This window comes from Nannospalax galili, unplaced genomic scaffold (genome assembly GCF_000622305.1).
Source record: "Nannospalax galili isolate Female #2095 unplaced genomic scaffold, S.galili_v1.0 scaffold7, whole genome shotgun sequence".
NCBI classification, from domain to species: Eukaryota; Metazoa; Chordata; class Mammalia; order Rodentia; family Spalacidae; genus Nannospalax; species Nannospalax galili.
Window position 1 is genome coordinate 9,235,920 of NW_008359081.1, and position 16,616 is coordinate 9,252,535.

General features: G+C 37.3%; 1 protein-coding gene across 5 annotated transcripts in view; it reads right to left on the bottom strand.

Moving 5' to 3' along the window:
* The window catches only part of Dmd (dystrophin), a 2,373,110-nt gene that overhangs the window by 11,709 nt on the left and 2,344,785 nt on the right, over positions 1 to 16,616 (bottom strand). For all 5 annotated transcript variants that reach the window (XM_017795501.2, XM_008822732.3, XM_008822735.3 and 2 more), the window contains 3 exons: positions 14,941 to 15,184; positions 13,707 to 13,830; positions 2,416 to 2,508 (listed from right to left, as the gene is read on the bottom strand). In XM_017795501.2, the coding sequence (XP_017650990.1) occupies positions 2,416 to 2,508; positions 13,707 to 13,830; positions 14,941 to 15,184 (461 nt within the window). The remainder of the gene's footprint in view (positions 1 to 2,415; positions 2,509 to 13,706; positions 13,831 to 14,940; positions 15,185 to 16,616) is intronic.

Here is a 16,616-nt window from a genome sequence, read left to right on the forward strand (position 1 = left end):
AGTAAATAAACATATCCATTTTTTCATCCCAGTTTGAGATGAAAACACAAAAGTAACAGTCAAATCAGGGTGATGGCCACTGTTCTGAATGTCAAAGAGGCTTATATGACCTTTGAAGGTCTTCTATTTAGGAGTCCTTAAATCCTAAGATTTAAGATTCTTAAGAACTTCTGCTTAATATCAACTTAACATATGCAGCAAATGGAAAGATGTCCCTGCCTAATTCAACTGCCTCTCTTTAGATACACAAATCAGCATTTAGAGGATAATATTTTCTTCCATAAGCATTAATTTAGCAAGCATTATCCAGGTGGCCTGAAGAGAGTTCCCTAAGATCACAAACAAGCAAATCAATATCCTACAAGTGCAAACACTACAGTAGAGGAGGTATATTTCTAATCTCCCAGGAAGCTCCTTCTACACTTAGTATAGGTCCAAGGACTCTAAAGGGGAATGTTAGGCAGACAGTGCAAAGGATTTCATTTGCAAGCTAATCAGAGTGGACTAGGCCCATGGGTCTTGTGTTGCCTCTTCTCTGCTATATTCCTGTTGTTTAGATGTGAAAGAAATGTCCAGGCCACCAACAGAGAAGCACCCAACTTCTCATAGATCAGATAAACAAGACACCACTTTAAGGAGCTGGGATAAGACACATATGAATGGCCTCTAAGAAAATGTCTGCTAGATGTGGAGCCAAAAGTCCTGACACCTCCAGTTGCCATGCGACTTCGAAGAAGAAAGCTCTTCCATCCAAATCTAACTCCTTATCAGACTGCTTTGGGCATTCATTCATGGCAAATATATCTCCATTATAGAAAGTGTATTATTGCACTGTGATCTGAGATTCTTTGGAATTCAGCCTTCTCATTGACCCATAAGTTCTTTGAAAGCAAGAAACTTGTCCTTTCTTCTTTCCATTCCTAATACTTTCTCTGCTGCATAGTAGGCACTTTAAAAGCTAAGAGGAGAAAGGAATGAGACTAAAGAGAAAAGCATTTTCTTTCTACAAAGCTTACACATGGTCTTCTTTCTAAATCATAACATCTAGGAAGTGGAGATACCTAACAGAGTCACAGCAGGGATAGAGTAGGAGTGAGAGGAAGACAGATAAGATTTCTATCTGTTAAAAATCAACATATCAGTGGTGCTCAGCAGTGAAAAGATGGCTGGTGCAGACATTTAAAATTAGCTTCCCCTGACGGTTCCTTAGCAACGCTCTACCAGAACATTATTGCTTTTAATGTGCACTGCACAACGTTCACTCACACGTCAAATCGCTAGGAAATGGCCATTGTTAACTGACATTGAACAAAAAGATAGGAAAAACACACTACTCAAAACTCCCTCCTCATTGCCCTTATGGAGAGGAACAAATAGCTCAGATTTTCCACCACCCTTGCCTCCAAGGCTGCCCATTAGGGGTGCCAATCACTGGCCAAAAAGCTTTGTGTTTCCTCCTTTCTGCTTCTCTAGGCTTTCCTTCCATCTGCTCATAGATGACTGCTGCTGTCCTTTTTATATATTGAAGGGAGGTGCTTCATTGACTTTGTCAGGACAATAAACCATAACATCAGCAAAGTTTCTCTTTGGATGAAGTAAGACATTTGAAGCTTATACAGGCTGCTGGAAAATTTTTGTGTGCCAAAATCCTGGTTTTGTAAGAGGGGCAACAATGTAAAAGGTCAAAGTGATAGAGAGTGGCTTCCTCTGAGAAACCCACTTTCCAACAATGGAAGTGAAAAGCTAATGCGTGCACTTACGGGAATATATCCTTATATTGAAATGATGGGGTATGATAAAATTTTCAAACACAAAAGGCATCAGATTGCTAGATTCCCCACCACTAGCACTTGCTAGGCATGTTTCGGCCTCACTGTTGCATACTGTAACCTTATGTCCCTTGCAAAGGCACCACAGACACTAATTTTCTCATCTGTGAAAGTCACATAATAACTGCTCTTAAATAAAAGGTGCTGTACAATGAGTTCTTGAGACCAACATGTTAGCCACGTAAAATACTTATATATATATATATATGTGTGTGTGTGTGTGTGTGTGTGTGTGTGTGAAATTCTTATTTCTAGAAATAAGAATTTCACACACACACACACATATATATATATATATATATATATATATATATATATATATATATATATATATATATATATATATATATATATATATATATATATATATATATGTGTGTGTGTGTGTGAAATTCTTATTTCTAGAAATAATTTGATCACACACATATTTGAACTCAAATTTTCTAAATCAGAAACCTATGCTAAAATGAATATCTCACAATGAACCTGTATTGGCATTCTGTCATCACATGCTGGCCTCCAATGGACAACACATCAGTTAGATACAGCAGGAAATCCTGCAATCCCAGTACATACTGGAGCTTACCTCTTGAACTAGGGAAGGAATTGTTGAGTTGCTCCATCACTTCCTCTAACCCTGTGCTTGTGTCCTGGGGAGGACTCAGAAGATCTTCCTCACCTTAGTGGAAGCAGAAACAAATAGTAGCAAATTTCAGAGGATAGAAAAAAAATCACATTTTGCAAACCACCATAAGTTCATTTTACTTACTTATAAATAACATACAAAAAATCCTTAAGCTTGATAATTAAGGAACTACTTCCATTATGTGAAGGAGTCCATGTGTTCATTTATCTCTGTCATTATTCTTGGAGAACTGCGTACATTCTCCTTATTTAACAGAAAGTTGGCAAACCCTCTTTTCTTCAGGCCCATTAACAAATACAAAACTTTTCAGTAAAACAGTAACTACTGCACACTTTCAGTGTCTCCTCAACACAAAAGAATGTGACAGTTTTTGTTTACTTCATAAAGGTAAGAAGAGAGAAGCTTCAGTCTTCTACATTTTAACACCACCACTGCCCACCCCAAACTCTAGTAGTTTTAAAGTTAAATGTAATAGAGAACAAAAGTTGTATATGAGCTAATAAATACTAACAGATCAGTATTTGTATTCTAAGTCAGTACATCAAGGGTATGCTTGGGACCTCATTATCATGTGTTAATGGAGACTCCTTACAGAGTTTGAATTAGTGTCCCTGTTCCTTGCTTATCCGTTAAAGAACTAGAGCTCAAAACAACATTTGCAGTAAGGGGAAATTCTCTCAGGTGCAAACCAAATTAATTTGAATTCTGAAGGTTCTTTGAAACCTATTTTTCATAATAGTCTGTCTTCCAATCATGACAACGACTTCTCTTTAAGCTCTACTTGTTCAGCACATTGTCACTTCCATCTAAATCAAGGCCTTGTTCAAGCAAGTCAGCAATAATGAACATGCTTAAGGACAACCTCAGGTTCACATCTGACTTGGAAATGACTAAGGAGGTAGTGATTAAATGATTTGCATATTCTTTTCATTTCCTTTGGTCTATGCCACACTTGGATTTTCAGCTAAGATTATAATCCTTCATTTATTCCTATATTTTCATTCTTGTTTTTACAGCACAAGCAGAAAGAATTATTGCTGATGCTAACCACTAAGATGAAATCATATTCTAGTTGGACGTGAGGCTGCATATCATTATACTAGGATGAAGGGTTAAGAACCTGGGGTAGATAAAAAGCCTCTGATTCTGTGAGTCTCATACCACAGGAAGCCTCTTTGAAGTCCTAAGTACAGGAAAGAAGTAGTGAAGAATTAAGGTCACAAAGCAGAAAAGCAAGTGTCTGTCTCTTGTTCTCTCTCTCTCTCTCTCTCTCTCTCTCTCTCTCTCTCTCTCTTTGGGTGACATTTTGGGATGGGTAGGCAGAGACAGGAGTTTGTCAAATTGACTAAAAAGTCAATAGAATGTGCTAAGACCAGAAGAAAACCAGAACATGACTAGGAATCAGAACATCACTGTCTCCCTCTCCCTGTCTTTCTCCCCATCTCGTTCTCCTTCCCTCCCCCCATCAATTTCCTTAAGTTTCTACTGTCAGAAAAGAAAAAAAAATGCATGCAGTATTTTTAGTTTCATTTTTTCCCTGCAGTTTTAAACCCCTGTTATCTGGTGAAGATGGAATGAATACTCCAGAGGGAATATGATCCTGATCAACTGCAGGGTCCAGTACATCTTCTTGTTCCATTACTGATGCAAATTTTTGTTAACTTGGGAGACATGAGGCATTTTAGTAGCGACAAGTCCACTTTAGTAACAATATACCTTACAAAATAAATCAGAACCAGCAGCATAACTCAGTATCAGTGTTAGTATTTCTGACAGTTTACATCATACTGGAGCTCTGGGAACTTCACTTGTACTGTGTTAAGAGTCAGGTAGAGTTCGGTGATGTGATTGGCACTTCTGTTTCTGAATGACTTCAGGAATCAAATTTTAAAGTATAAGATAATGATGGAAGTCAAGTTCAGCTTTAGAGATAAACTATCATCTGTCTCAAAAAGGAGAATCCAAGTGCAAATGCAAATTTTGCTTGTTTTTAATAGAAAACTTTCATGAAAATGGTAACTGCATCCATTCAAACAATTTGGGAGGATGCTGGGGTTTGAATACAGGGACCTATGCACAGTTTTCTACACCACTCAGCTACTTCCTCAGACACCATTCTAATATTTTTAGAGTATGTAATATACTGTAAGTAGTACATAAGCAAGTCTAATCTTGATTTCTTCTTTTCTCAACATTCCCCATATTTCTCAAGATGGCTTTAATTCATCTCTTTGTAAGAACTGAAATCAGATTTATCATGTATATGCAGCAGAAAAAGTCAACTGGCTAACTGAAAAAGGTTTAGTGCCTAATATTTTCTGCATCAGATTATGTTGAAAAGATTAAAATAGTTAAATGATACCTGAATGTAATGTAACATCACTGTTTGGGAAGAGGAAGAGGAACAGCAGGAGGGGAAAGGGATAGAAGATAGGGTAATGGGGTGATTATTAATATGATTAAAATGTTACAGACATGTATAAAAGTGTCATAATGAAACTCATTTTGCATAATTAACATATACTAACAAAAACTTAGAAAAATAAAGTAATACCACTGTACTATAAGACACTGGGCCAGGTTTGATTTTAATGCTTTTAAAAACAAAGATTAATTTATTGATTAAAAAACAAGTTAATGAAAAGCCAACTATATGCCAGGCACAGTTCTGGTTGCGATAAACAACCCAAATACCTTGCCTTCTCCCCAAATTCACATTGTAATAGAGGCTCGCAGACACTGAACAAGTACATAAACTGTGCAGGTGTGCCAACAAGTGGTAATGAAGACTCTGAGGACAGGAGCAGAAAGAAACAGTAGAATGTTCAGAAATACCAGTCTTGGACATCCTCACTGATGAGATGTAACTGAGCAAAATCATTAAGGACCTGAAGGTATGAGCCACGGAGGTATGTGAGGAAACAGCGTTCCAGACAGTGGAAAAGCAAATACAAAGCCCCCGAGAGGTTAATATGATTGGTTTTCTCAAAGGACAGCAAGATGGTGGCCAACAATTGTATGACCAAGGGCTGGGCAGAAAATGCACTACATTCTTGGTGTAAGAATGCAGACTTGGTCATGTGACCTCTTATGGTTTATGAAATGTTAACACATGTGACCCAAGGTGAGAGGCAGGTGGAACAGTCCTTATCTCAAAACCAGGGGTAAGGCTCAGCTGAACTCCTGCACAATTGCAAGATAACTAACAGAAATGAAGGAGAAATGCCCAATTTGAGATTTTTGCAGTTGCTTGCAATAGCTGGCACAGGTTCTCAACATAAAGGAATGATAAATTTAAGAAGAGAGATATGGGAGCTGGAGAGATGGTTCAGTAGTTAAGAGCACTGGCTGTTCTTGCAGAGGAACTGGGTTCAGTTCCCAGCACCCACGAGATGGCTAACAACCATCTGTAATTGCAGTTCCAGAAAATCCAACGCCCTCTTCTGAGCTACGTGGGCACTGCACAACACAGGTACACTTTCACTCATGCTGGCAGTACACTCATACACATAAAATATAATAAATAAAAAAGAAAAAGAAGATAGAGATGCCACTTAACCTTATATGATTATTAAATATTGTCTATGTGTATTGGAGTGCAATATTGCAGCCCATACATAAGTATAAATATTATATATGAATTTAAAAAGTAAAAAATAGCTGACTGGTATATTTTGTTTTAATCCACCAACCCAGTAAGATACTAGTATTTAGGGGTTAGCTAATAATATGCTACGTAGTTACAATATAATAGGCAACTCAAGAATGTTCTGATTCTAATTACCATGTCTGTGACAAGCCCTCAACTCACTCTATTTTTTCTTGATTTTTTATCAAGAAAATGCATATTGAGTCCCAAATGTGCCCACCTGGAATTTGGCCAGTTATTATTCCCACTTTACTGACTCGCTGCCTGTACAAACAATATATTGCTAGTGGTAAAGGGAGCTTAAAGGAAGCTCATGGCAATTCTTTAATATTAGTTCTTCAACTTGATTCTACTCCAAAATAATTCCCATGAACATAGATAAAAATTATTTGAGGTTACTAGTCTCTTGGTTTACCTGCAGTTAGTCCAAAGAAATGTCTGGAAACAGTTAAGTGATGAATAGTTCAAAATAAGGACAGACACAGTTGAAGTTAAATGATACCCTGATATGTTATAATACCACAGTCTCGTTTAATAACTGATGAAGTGAAGAAAAGAGTTAAGCTAGATGACTCAGTTTAACTTGAGAAAATAAAAATGGCACGCTTGCCATGTCAATATTTGGAATCGTCTGAAACATACTCTAGTTTCAGACTTTCTAGAAGGGATGACATCGCATCTTATTCATTTCCCAGTCCTCATTCCCAGTGCTGATAGTGGCTTTACTTGTTGAAAAAGTGGTGTTAATCAGAACCTTATGTAGCCAATGTGGGATGGGTGCAGGAATAATTACTTCTATATTTTTTGTCTAAATCTGGGTAAATAGTTTCTTTTGAAAACATGGTTGTATTAACAAATTATTTTCTATAATAAATGAAGATGTTTGTGAATGAATATGCCCACTATGGCAAGACTAGTCACTGAATATATTTGATGCATTACTAAAATAATAAAAGTAATTATTTTTTAAATTTGTTTTGAGGGAAGGGGCTCTGTAACATGAAAACTGTCTGTTTTCCTTCTGTTTAAAACTATATCAAATCCTTCTATTACAGTATTATTTAACTTTCAATGGTATTGGTATACATAAAATAAACTATGGTTAAAAAGTATATGTTCACCAGTATTTTCATTGGATTTTTTGACCCATTTTCAACTTGATGTGTTATGGCTTTTAGTACTTATGTCTTTTTCTAGCTTTTCAATAGGAAAGATAGAATGATCTTAGACTCTAGACTTTAATTCAATTAAGTCTTTATCATAATTGAGAGCAGTTGCTTTGGGTTTTATACACACTGTGTAGAACTTCTCTAATAAGTTATGGTGCACAAGAAGGATGTTGACTATTAGCTGGTCAGCTTTAAATTTTGGTAAAAGATATTGAAATTAATCACTAAATATCTTAAATGTATGGATTGCTCCTTACCAACACAAAAAAGCATTGCGCTTCATTTCTAAAACCATGATTCAGCAAGCACCTTCCTGTGGATTTGTTGCATTGAGGGTGATCAGTTGGGAAAGAAAATGATCAAGGAATAGGAATTGTCCTTAAGGAATTTAAGCTATTGGGTAGTCTAGGGGAAAGAAAGAAATGTTAATAACTATGCATAAGATAAATAAATTAAAATGCATGGTAAAATCATAGTGTGTGATGAATTTCCAAAAGAAGACTCACTGTGTGCAAGGAAAGGATAACATATTTCAAGTCAGCAAAAACACTGTGCTTAATTCTAAAGAAGACTATGTAAAGAATTTGGACTTCATTCTGTAAGCAAGTCGCACCTTAAGCAAGGAATAGTATGGTATGATTTGAGGGATGGGAGAGCAACAGGGAACATTTGGAAGATGGTCTGGAAAGGGAGCAAGGTCAGAGGAACCAATCCGGAGGGTGTGCATATCTGTTCAGGTAGTAGGTGAAAAGAGCTGAACTTGGCAGAAGCAGCTGGACTCAAGAGTATTACTTTTTTTTTCTACAGGAATCAAAATGGAGTAATGTTTATAATTGGATTGGTGGTGGTAGAACATGGCCAGTGAAGGGGGTGAAAAGGAAAATGTAAAAGATAGTTCAAAGATCGATCATAATTTCATATTAGACTCTATTTTTATGTAGACTGTACTTGAGAGTGGAAATATGGACATAGGGATATCATCAACATAGTAGAAGCCAAAGAACAGAAGGAGAACCCGGGAAGAATCACGAAGAGTGAGGAGGATGGAGAAAGAGAACCTTAACGTAAGCCTGGATATGACTCATTGTGGAAGATTCCACATTACCTACATGGTAATCGTGGAAGACATGTTTTGAAGTACTTCGGGTGAAATGTCATTTTGTGTGAAAACAGACGTTATACAGGTCAGTGAAATAAAACAAATCAACTAACTATATAAAAACGCAAGTATGATGAATATGCACAAAAACTATGGATAAATATATATCTATAGCATATGTAAAGACGTGCCTGCACACATAGATATATAGGTGTCAATATAAACATACACACTCTACTTAACAAAACACAAGTGTAAGAATGCATAAATAGGTAAAAATCAAATGTGGCAAAATGCTAAATCAATTGCAATTTTGCTGCAAGTATGAAATTTTTCTAAATAAAAAAACCAGAATAATCACATCCAAACCTCAAATAATAACACTAAAATCAATTTTAAAATGCTTGGGAATTTAAAATAAGAAGTAAAATATAAAACATTTGTAAGTATGCACAAAAATCAATAAAAATATATTTTAATATATTGAAAAGAAACCACATTAAGAATATCCTTGCAGAAAGTAGGGAGTTATTGGAGATAAAGACTTGTTAGGAAGTCATATGTATGCAGAGGTCAGGAATGTAAAAACAAGATGAACTTGTTTCATTAGCAATCTGTCACCAGTAACTACTGTACAGAACACATACAATGCACAGAGGCTTATCAGTGAGATGTATATAGTGTTGGAAGAGGTACAGTAGTCCATCTATCTGTGAGACGATTGTTTAAGATACCAAATCTATGAATGCTCACGTCCCTTATATAAAACACTTGCATAAAATTAACACACATTCTCCCATACACTTTAATCACCACATTACTTGTAATACTAATACAGTGTAAATGTTATGTAAGGAGTTGCTGCTATTTAGGGAATAAAGACACCCCCCAAGGAGTCTATACATTTCTGTCCAAGTGAATCCCCCCTCAAAATTTTCTTCTAACTTTGATTAAATTCATAATATGGAATATGCATGTATGGAAAGCCAAATGCAATCTAATTCTTTAGATAGATCACTTAGTATGATTGCTTCCATATTTCCTTAAAAGAAAACCATTGGGGCTTGTATATTTAAAGAACGCTAGTCCTTATGTAGAATACGGCTCAGCCAATCCAATCTTTATCAGACCACAAACCTTCAAACCATAAGAAAACACATCATACTTATTTAAACACCTGTGAGCACCTTTGAAAAAGATAGTAATTTTTTTTCTTTTGTAAGAAAAATGAACTTGGCTTACAAAGTTTAATACAAAAAAAGCACCTTCAAGTTCCATCTTTTCTTTCAGAGAACACAGCTTACTAATTTTATATAGTCGAGTTGTCTCTTATCCTAACTTAGTCACTGTAATTTAACATTTCCATCCCTGTTTTCAGTTCTGCCCCAGTCTTCTTGGTTCCACAAATCATTAGTACCTCAGGTTGCTGTGTAGTTTGAGTGCTTTAACTGGTATGCTGCCTTTTTGCCAGTGTTGACATGCTAAATAATTAATGCTTCTAAGCATCCAGAGCTCTGAATCTCACTGGTAAAATATGTGACTTAATTTCACATGCTTTAGTTACTTCAAAACAAAACAAAACAAAACAGGGAAGTCCTGAAGCAGGAAATAACAGAGACACTAAAGCTCAGTTGTTTTTAGAATTTATAGACTTTTCAAAGGTTTGCAATATTTTTTTCATGCACTATGCTATCATTTACAGTTCCGACAGTCCATTAGCTGTATTCAGATGTTATGTGTAGAAAGACTCTGACAAAGATTGCTCTAAATCACTGAGGTATATAGAGTACAGTCAGGAAAACAACCCCAGACATCTTCTTCTCTCTCAGAACAACGGAAACCTGGCTTTCCTATACAGTTTGACTTCTCTGGAGTAGGATGCACCCCTCCCACTGCTTCGGATCCTTGAAAATTAGCGGATTTGCTTGAACTAGTCTCTCTTTCTTCACGCATACTCATCTCAAAGCTCAGAGCCCTCATCTATTATCCTCAACATCTTTGTATCTGCATCCTCACTCCAAGGGTCTCAACACCTTGCTGATGAGCCTCGCAATACTGGCCCTTATCCCAGCATGAACCATGCTATCAGTTCTTCATTGATCCCAATGTACCACCCTTAGAAGCAGACTGGGAAACTACATTTCAAATACTTAAATGTAGGACAAGCTTGAAGCTATTTTACTTCCTGATATCCAATTTATGACCACTTTTTTTCTGACCATAATCAGTCTCTCTTTATCCTCTCACCTCTCTTTCCCTCTCTCTCTATAGACAGATAGATAGACAGACAGACAGACAGTAATTTTTGAGATAGTGTCTCACTATGTAGCCCTGGCTAGCCTGGAATTTACGAAATAGACTAGGCTGACCTGGAACTTACAGAAATCTTCCTGCCTCTGCCTCCCAATTGCTAGGATTACAAGTGGGAGCCAACATACTACCTTCACTATAATCTTAATCCTCTGCTATAATACTCATTCACCATTAACCTTATTTTTCTTCCTCTACAAGTTAGGTTAGACACTTTGGCTCTCTTTGTTCTACCCCATAGATCATTTAAAGTATGAATTCCTAAGCAGAGTTTCCAGTGTGAGTGATCAAGAGGTCACAGGTCTTTTGTCTCTCCGAGATAATACTGATTTGGGGTTTTGTTGTTGTTTTTGAGATATGGTTTCACAACGTTTGTTGCTCAGGCAGGTCTCACAATGATCTTCCTACCTCAGACTCTAGAATATCTGGGAATAGAGGTATAAGTTAACACACGAAGACCTTTGAGGAAATAGTGAGAATGCCAAGGAAAACTAGTTTAGTACTCAGGGAAATGGAAGGATAGAGCCATTGGTTTGATTATGCTTAGGCAGTCTTAAGGGAGGAGGAATGAAGGGAATAGGTCAAATATCAATGACATTCATAAAACATGATTGTCTCACAGCACTGAACACAATGAACAGTTGTCTGGCAAGTCTTGTTACTGCCATGGCCACTGAAAAACACATTTCTCCTTTTAACTATCTTTTATTATGTACTCATCACCAACTATAGTTCTCTTCTTAGAACTTAGTCTTATGCAGAGAATCCTGTTGAAGAAAGAATGATACCAGATCACACTAACCTCTGACTATTTCCTCTAAAAATTGATGGAACTCTTAGCTGCCCTCATACCTACTTGGTAACTGTGATGATTAACTGTCAACTTGGCAGGATATAGCATCACCTAGAAGGTGATCCTGTGGGCATATCTCTAAGGGAGATTTAGACTGGGTTAACAGAGGTGGAGAAACCCACCCTAAAAGTAGGCAGCATCTTTCTATTGGCTGGGTTATGGACTGAATATAAAAAGGAGAAAGTGAGATAATCATCAACTTTCATCTCTCTTTGCTTCCTGACTGTGAAACAACATGCCTATCTTCCTGGGACTTTGGCTGTCCTGCCTTCCCCACCAGGATGGCTGTACACGCCTTCAAGCTGCAAGCCCACTTTCTCCCTTAAGTTGCTTGTGCCAAGTATTTTGTCACAGCACTAAGAGAAGTAACTAATACAGTAATTTTCCAAAGGTATCTTCCTTACACTCAAAGAACAGAACTTTTTCAGTTACCTTTCTCTGAAAATGCTTTCCCTGAAGTGATCAATGCATTTACAGTGATCTAATGGCCTGAAAACTTTCATTTCTACTGAGCACATTTAACCTTTCACCTTTTGAACACATCTTCCTTGAATCTATTACCTAGTCCTCAGTCTTTTATGACCCCATCACTCACATGAATGCTGCCCTAGTTAGCTTTAACTTGCAACTTGACATAGCTTAGGGACACTTGAGAAAAAGTGAGGGATTTTCCAGATCAGATTGGCCTGTGGCCATGTCTGTGCAGGATTGTCTTCATTGTTAGTTGAGGTAGGAGGGCCAAGTCCACTGTGGGTGGCACCATTCCCTGAGCAGGTTGTCCTGGGCTATATAAGAAAGCTACCTAAGCATGGCATTCCTCCAGTTTTTGTTTCAAGCTCCTTCTTCAATACCTGACCTGAATTTTCTCAAGGATGGATTGTAAATTGTGAGGTGAAATAAACCCTTTCCTTCCTTGTGTTGCTTTTGGTTATTTGTCACAGCAACAGAAAGGAAACTAGGACAGAATTCTTTCCCCAAGGCATTATATCCAGATAGAGTTGTTAGGTATTTCTCATCTCATATCTTTCAGTGGCTAATTCAACGGGTTTAATTAAAATACATTATTTTAATTTAGGGAACCTGCCATTTTCCTCAAATGCATTGCAACAACAATAAAAATTATACTATTGGGGGGCTAGAGAGATGGCTAAGTACTTAAGGAACACTTGCTCCTCTTGCTAAGGACCAGAGTTCAGTTCCTAGCACCTATGTTGGGTGACTCACAACTGCCCATAATTCCAGGTCCAGAGGATCCAACAGAACCTGGCCTCTAAGGGAATCCATGGGCTTATACACACACATATACACAAACATCAAAATAAAATAAATTTTGCGCTATTGGGGCTGGGAGTAGAGTCCTGGCTTCTACCCATAGTATGGGGAGGGGAAAAAATGTTTCACTCTCTTCTGACAACCAAATCTTCTTCCTCCATTTCCTTCCCTCACAGTTTGTGGTCAAACCTCAGGTTCTAGCAACTATTTACATGGAATAGTTTCATGACTGTTTCCTCCCTTATCTTGTAAATATAGAATGTCAGAATTCCTGTATATTGGCCTGATCAAATGCCTCCTAGCTGGTCCTTCCATCTAATAAAAGTTTTCCTTTGGACAGATAGAGATTTCAGAACATATCTTTTAAAAAATTTCTTTTTTAGGTATTTCTCACCTGTGATAAGATTTTTAGAAGCTCCCTGACACCAAAATAAATTAAACAACCCTACTATTGATTCTACCTTTCCTATGCAGCGTTTATTTCTCTCTGCCTCTTGCATGTGTCCTATCTTTCTACTTAACACACTATTGACTGTTTCCACCATTGGTCAATCCCCTTAACTCTATACTTTCGTTTATGTTATTTCTACTTCAGGGTATGTTTGGTCTCTACTCCATCCTTTAGAATGCTTCTTAAGTATCAAGGGTCCATTAAGCTTTGCTTGGTCTCCAAAAATGAACAGACCTATACCACCACTTGGCTTTGTCCTGAGTGAGATGCGGACTCACTGACAATCAGTATAACCTCTAAGGCATTTGTAACAATTCCCTGTCTACACTGATATTAGATAATTTTTCTCATGATCTGAGCTGCTAGCAAAACATTTTAACTTCCTCAGCTCTTGGACATAACCAGGTCTGGAAGCAACTGACACTTACCCACAGATTCTGAAGTCTGGCTGCCAACCACTCGGAGCAGCATAGGTTGACTGCTATCTGACCTCTGCAGAGAGGTAGAAGGAGAGGACACTGTGGTACCATTCACCTTGGCCTCAGCTTGGGGCTAAAGTTTGCAACAGAAAACAGTATTACTATTTTTTAAAATATTTTATTTATTATTTTTATTTTATGTGTATGTGTGTATTGCCTGCATGTAGGTACGTGCACCCGTGTCATGCAATGCCCGCGGAAGAGAGAAGAGACTGTCGGATCTGCTGGAACTGGAGTTATGGACAGTGGTTAGCTGTCATGTGGGTGCTGGGATTCGAACCTGGGGCTTCTGCAAGAACAGGCTGAACCTGTCTTAATCGCCGAGCCATCTCTCCAGGCCTGAGAAAATAGTATTATTTTTTATATTAAATACTCAAAAACTATACAAAATATGAATATATACTCAGGAATGAGATATTATGACCATCCCTACTTAGAAACCTCCCAGAAATTGTGGAATGTGGGATATTTTATTGTTTTTATGATGCATGGATATACTTTCGTATCTGAATTATGTTCCCTAAAAAATGAGGAAACAGAGATCTGGTGGGGCAGGGTATAAATCAAAGAATTAAGACTAAAATATTTAGAAGGCCATGTGACAATGAACACCACATGACATCTCAAAATGTAATGGAAAATTCATATTCTGGAGAAGTATTAAATAGCACAATAGAAAAAAACCCCACTATTTTAATATTTTAAATTCCCAACAAGCCTGGGCTGTGTCTGGCAAGGGCCTGTTATAATGTTATCTCCTCCTAGGTTTCCAGTGGAGGCTTAAAATTTTAAATTATGTATTATAGATTAGGAAAAGAAAAAAGCCCAAAGGTATATAACAAAATATAACTAATTTCAAAGAGAGCTCTATTTCAAACAGTGAAATTTTCAGTATAGAGCACAACTAGAAATGTAACATTTTTATTTATAAGATGCCTTTCAAATTGGTAAAAAAAAAATTGGAGAGGAAATAATATCAAACAAATACTGAAAGGCATACTAATTTTTCCTTGCTTTTTATGCCCTTTGATACTTAGCACTTTACCAGGCACACCTCGAGTACTTCAAAATCAATGTTTGTTGTATTTGTAAGAAGGAGACTGGGTCCTAGTTTTTGGTTTTGGTTTAAGACAGAAAAGCAGATGTTAGTAACTGTCCCATATTAGAGAGACATGGGTCTTACTTGTTCCAGCAGCTGCCTTAGTCTATGTAACTGGGACTCCAGCTGTTTATTGTGGTCTTCCAGGATTTGCATCCTGGCTTCCAGGCGGCCTTTGTGTTGACGCAGTAGCTTGGCCTCGGCAATGAGTTCAGCATCCCGGGGACTCTGGGGAGATGTGGGCATCATTTCAGGAGGAGACGGCAGTGGGGACAGGCCTTTATGTTCATGCTGTTGTTTCAGTCGATCATATTCTGCTTGTAGATTCCTGTTGGTATCAAAGAGGTAAAAGAAAAGGGGCGGGGAAGAAAAGGAAAAAAAATTAATAGCATCACCAGTCTTCATATCCATGGCGTAGAGATGAAATCTGACCACCACCGAAGAAGAGCAAGCAAAAAAGAGGCACTAATGAATGGTTTATATGATGATGATCTCACTGATGCTAAAACAACAAAATGAAAACTGGAGCTTTTGACTGGTGTGTGAGGAGAGATGCTTTTCAATTTTTTATGTTATACTAAAAGCCTCATGGGTGCTATGTTCAGATAAGTAAGCAGCAGAAGATTTAATCATTCTGTAAATATTTCTTTATAATGTCATGAGATTAAAATTTTATGCCTCAATTAACGCTTTAATTTGCTTTAAAATATCAGTTTCAATAGAAACGTATGTATAAGAATATATAAATAATATGACCATGTATCTGTTGCCCTGCTTTAATAAACTTAGTATTTTCCATAATTTCTTCAAAAACATTTTTTTGTGTATATGTGTGCTGTGCTGGGGATAGAATACAGGACCTTGCACATTCCAAAAAGCTTTTGAAGAAACAAAATACAAAAGCAGGGGCTGAAGCTCCCACATGTATCTCCTCAATCCCATACCATTCCCTCCTCACCAGCACTCCTAAGGAGATAATGCCATAATGAATTCTGTGTCCATCAATACCATGCATGTGGCCACACGTTACCTTGAACTGAAGACTCCAATGATTATTGATGTTAGATTGCCAACATCATCACTTTGCATGTTCTTAAACTTTACTTTTAAGAATTTTATGTTTGAGAATATACATACCATTATAAGTTGCTTTATTGCCTTCAACACCAATTTCGGAGATTTATCCATGTTGATACAGAATGGTTTGCTCTTTTACTGCTGTAAGGTATTATCCTGTTGCTTGAGTATGCTCCCCAATATTCTCCTGTCTATTTTCAACATCCCTCTATTACAAATCATGATGCAAAGAATTTCCTTACGCTATTCTTTTTGGAAACAGGTTTCAGAGTGTCTATAAAATATATCTTGATGTGGCACTGTGGGAATCACAGTAACATCTTCAAGATTGCTACACATTGCCAAGATCCAGTCCTAAGTGGTTTCACCAATTTATTCTCTCACCAATAGTGAATAGGTTTTTCCATCTGCCATATTCTTATTAAAAAAAAAGCTTGATGTCATCAGACATTCATGTTTCGGATCATCTGTTGGGTATATTTTAATTTTCACATTCTTGATTACTGATGAGTTGAACTTTCACAATAACTGGAAGTTGTAGTTTAAATGTTCCCCCTATGCTCATGTGTTTGAACACTTGGTCTCTATCTGGTGGCACTAGAACCTTTAGGAGGTAGAGCCTTGATGGAGGAAGTGGGTCACCGTGGGCAGGCCTTGAGTCTTCATTGCCCAGCCCCACTTTC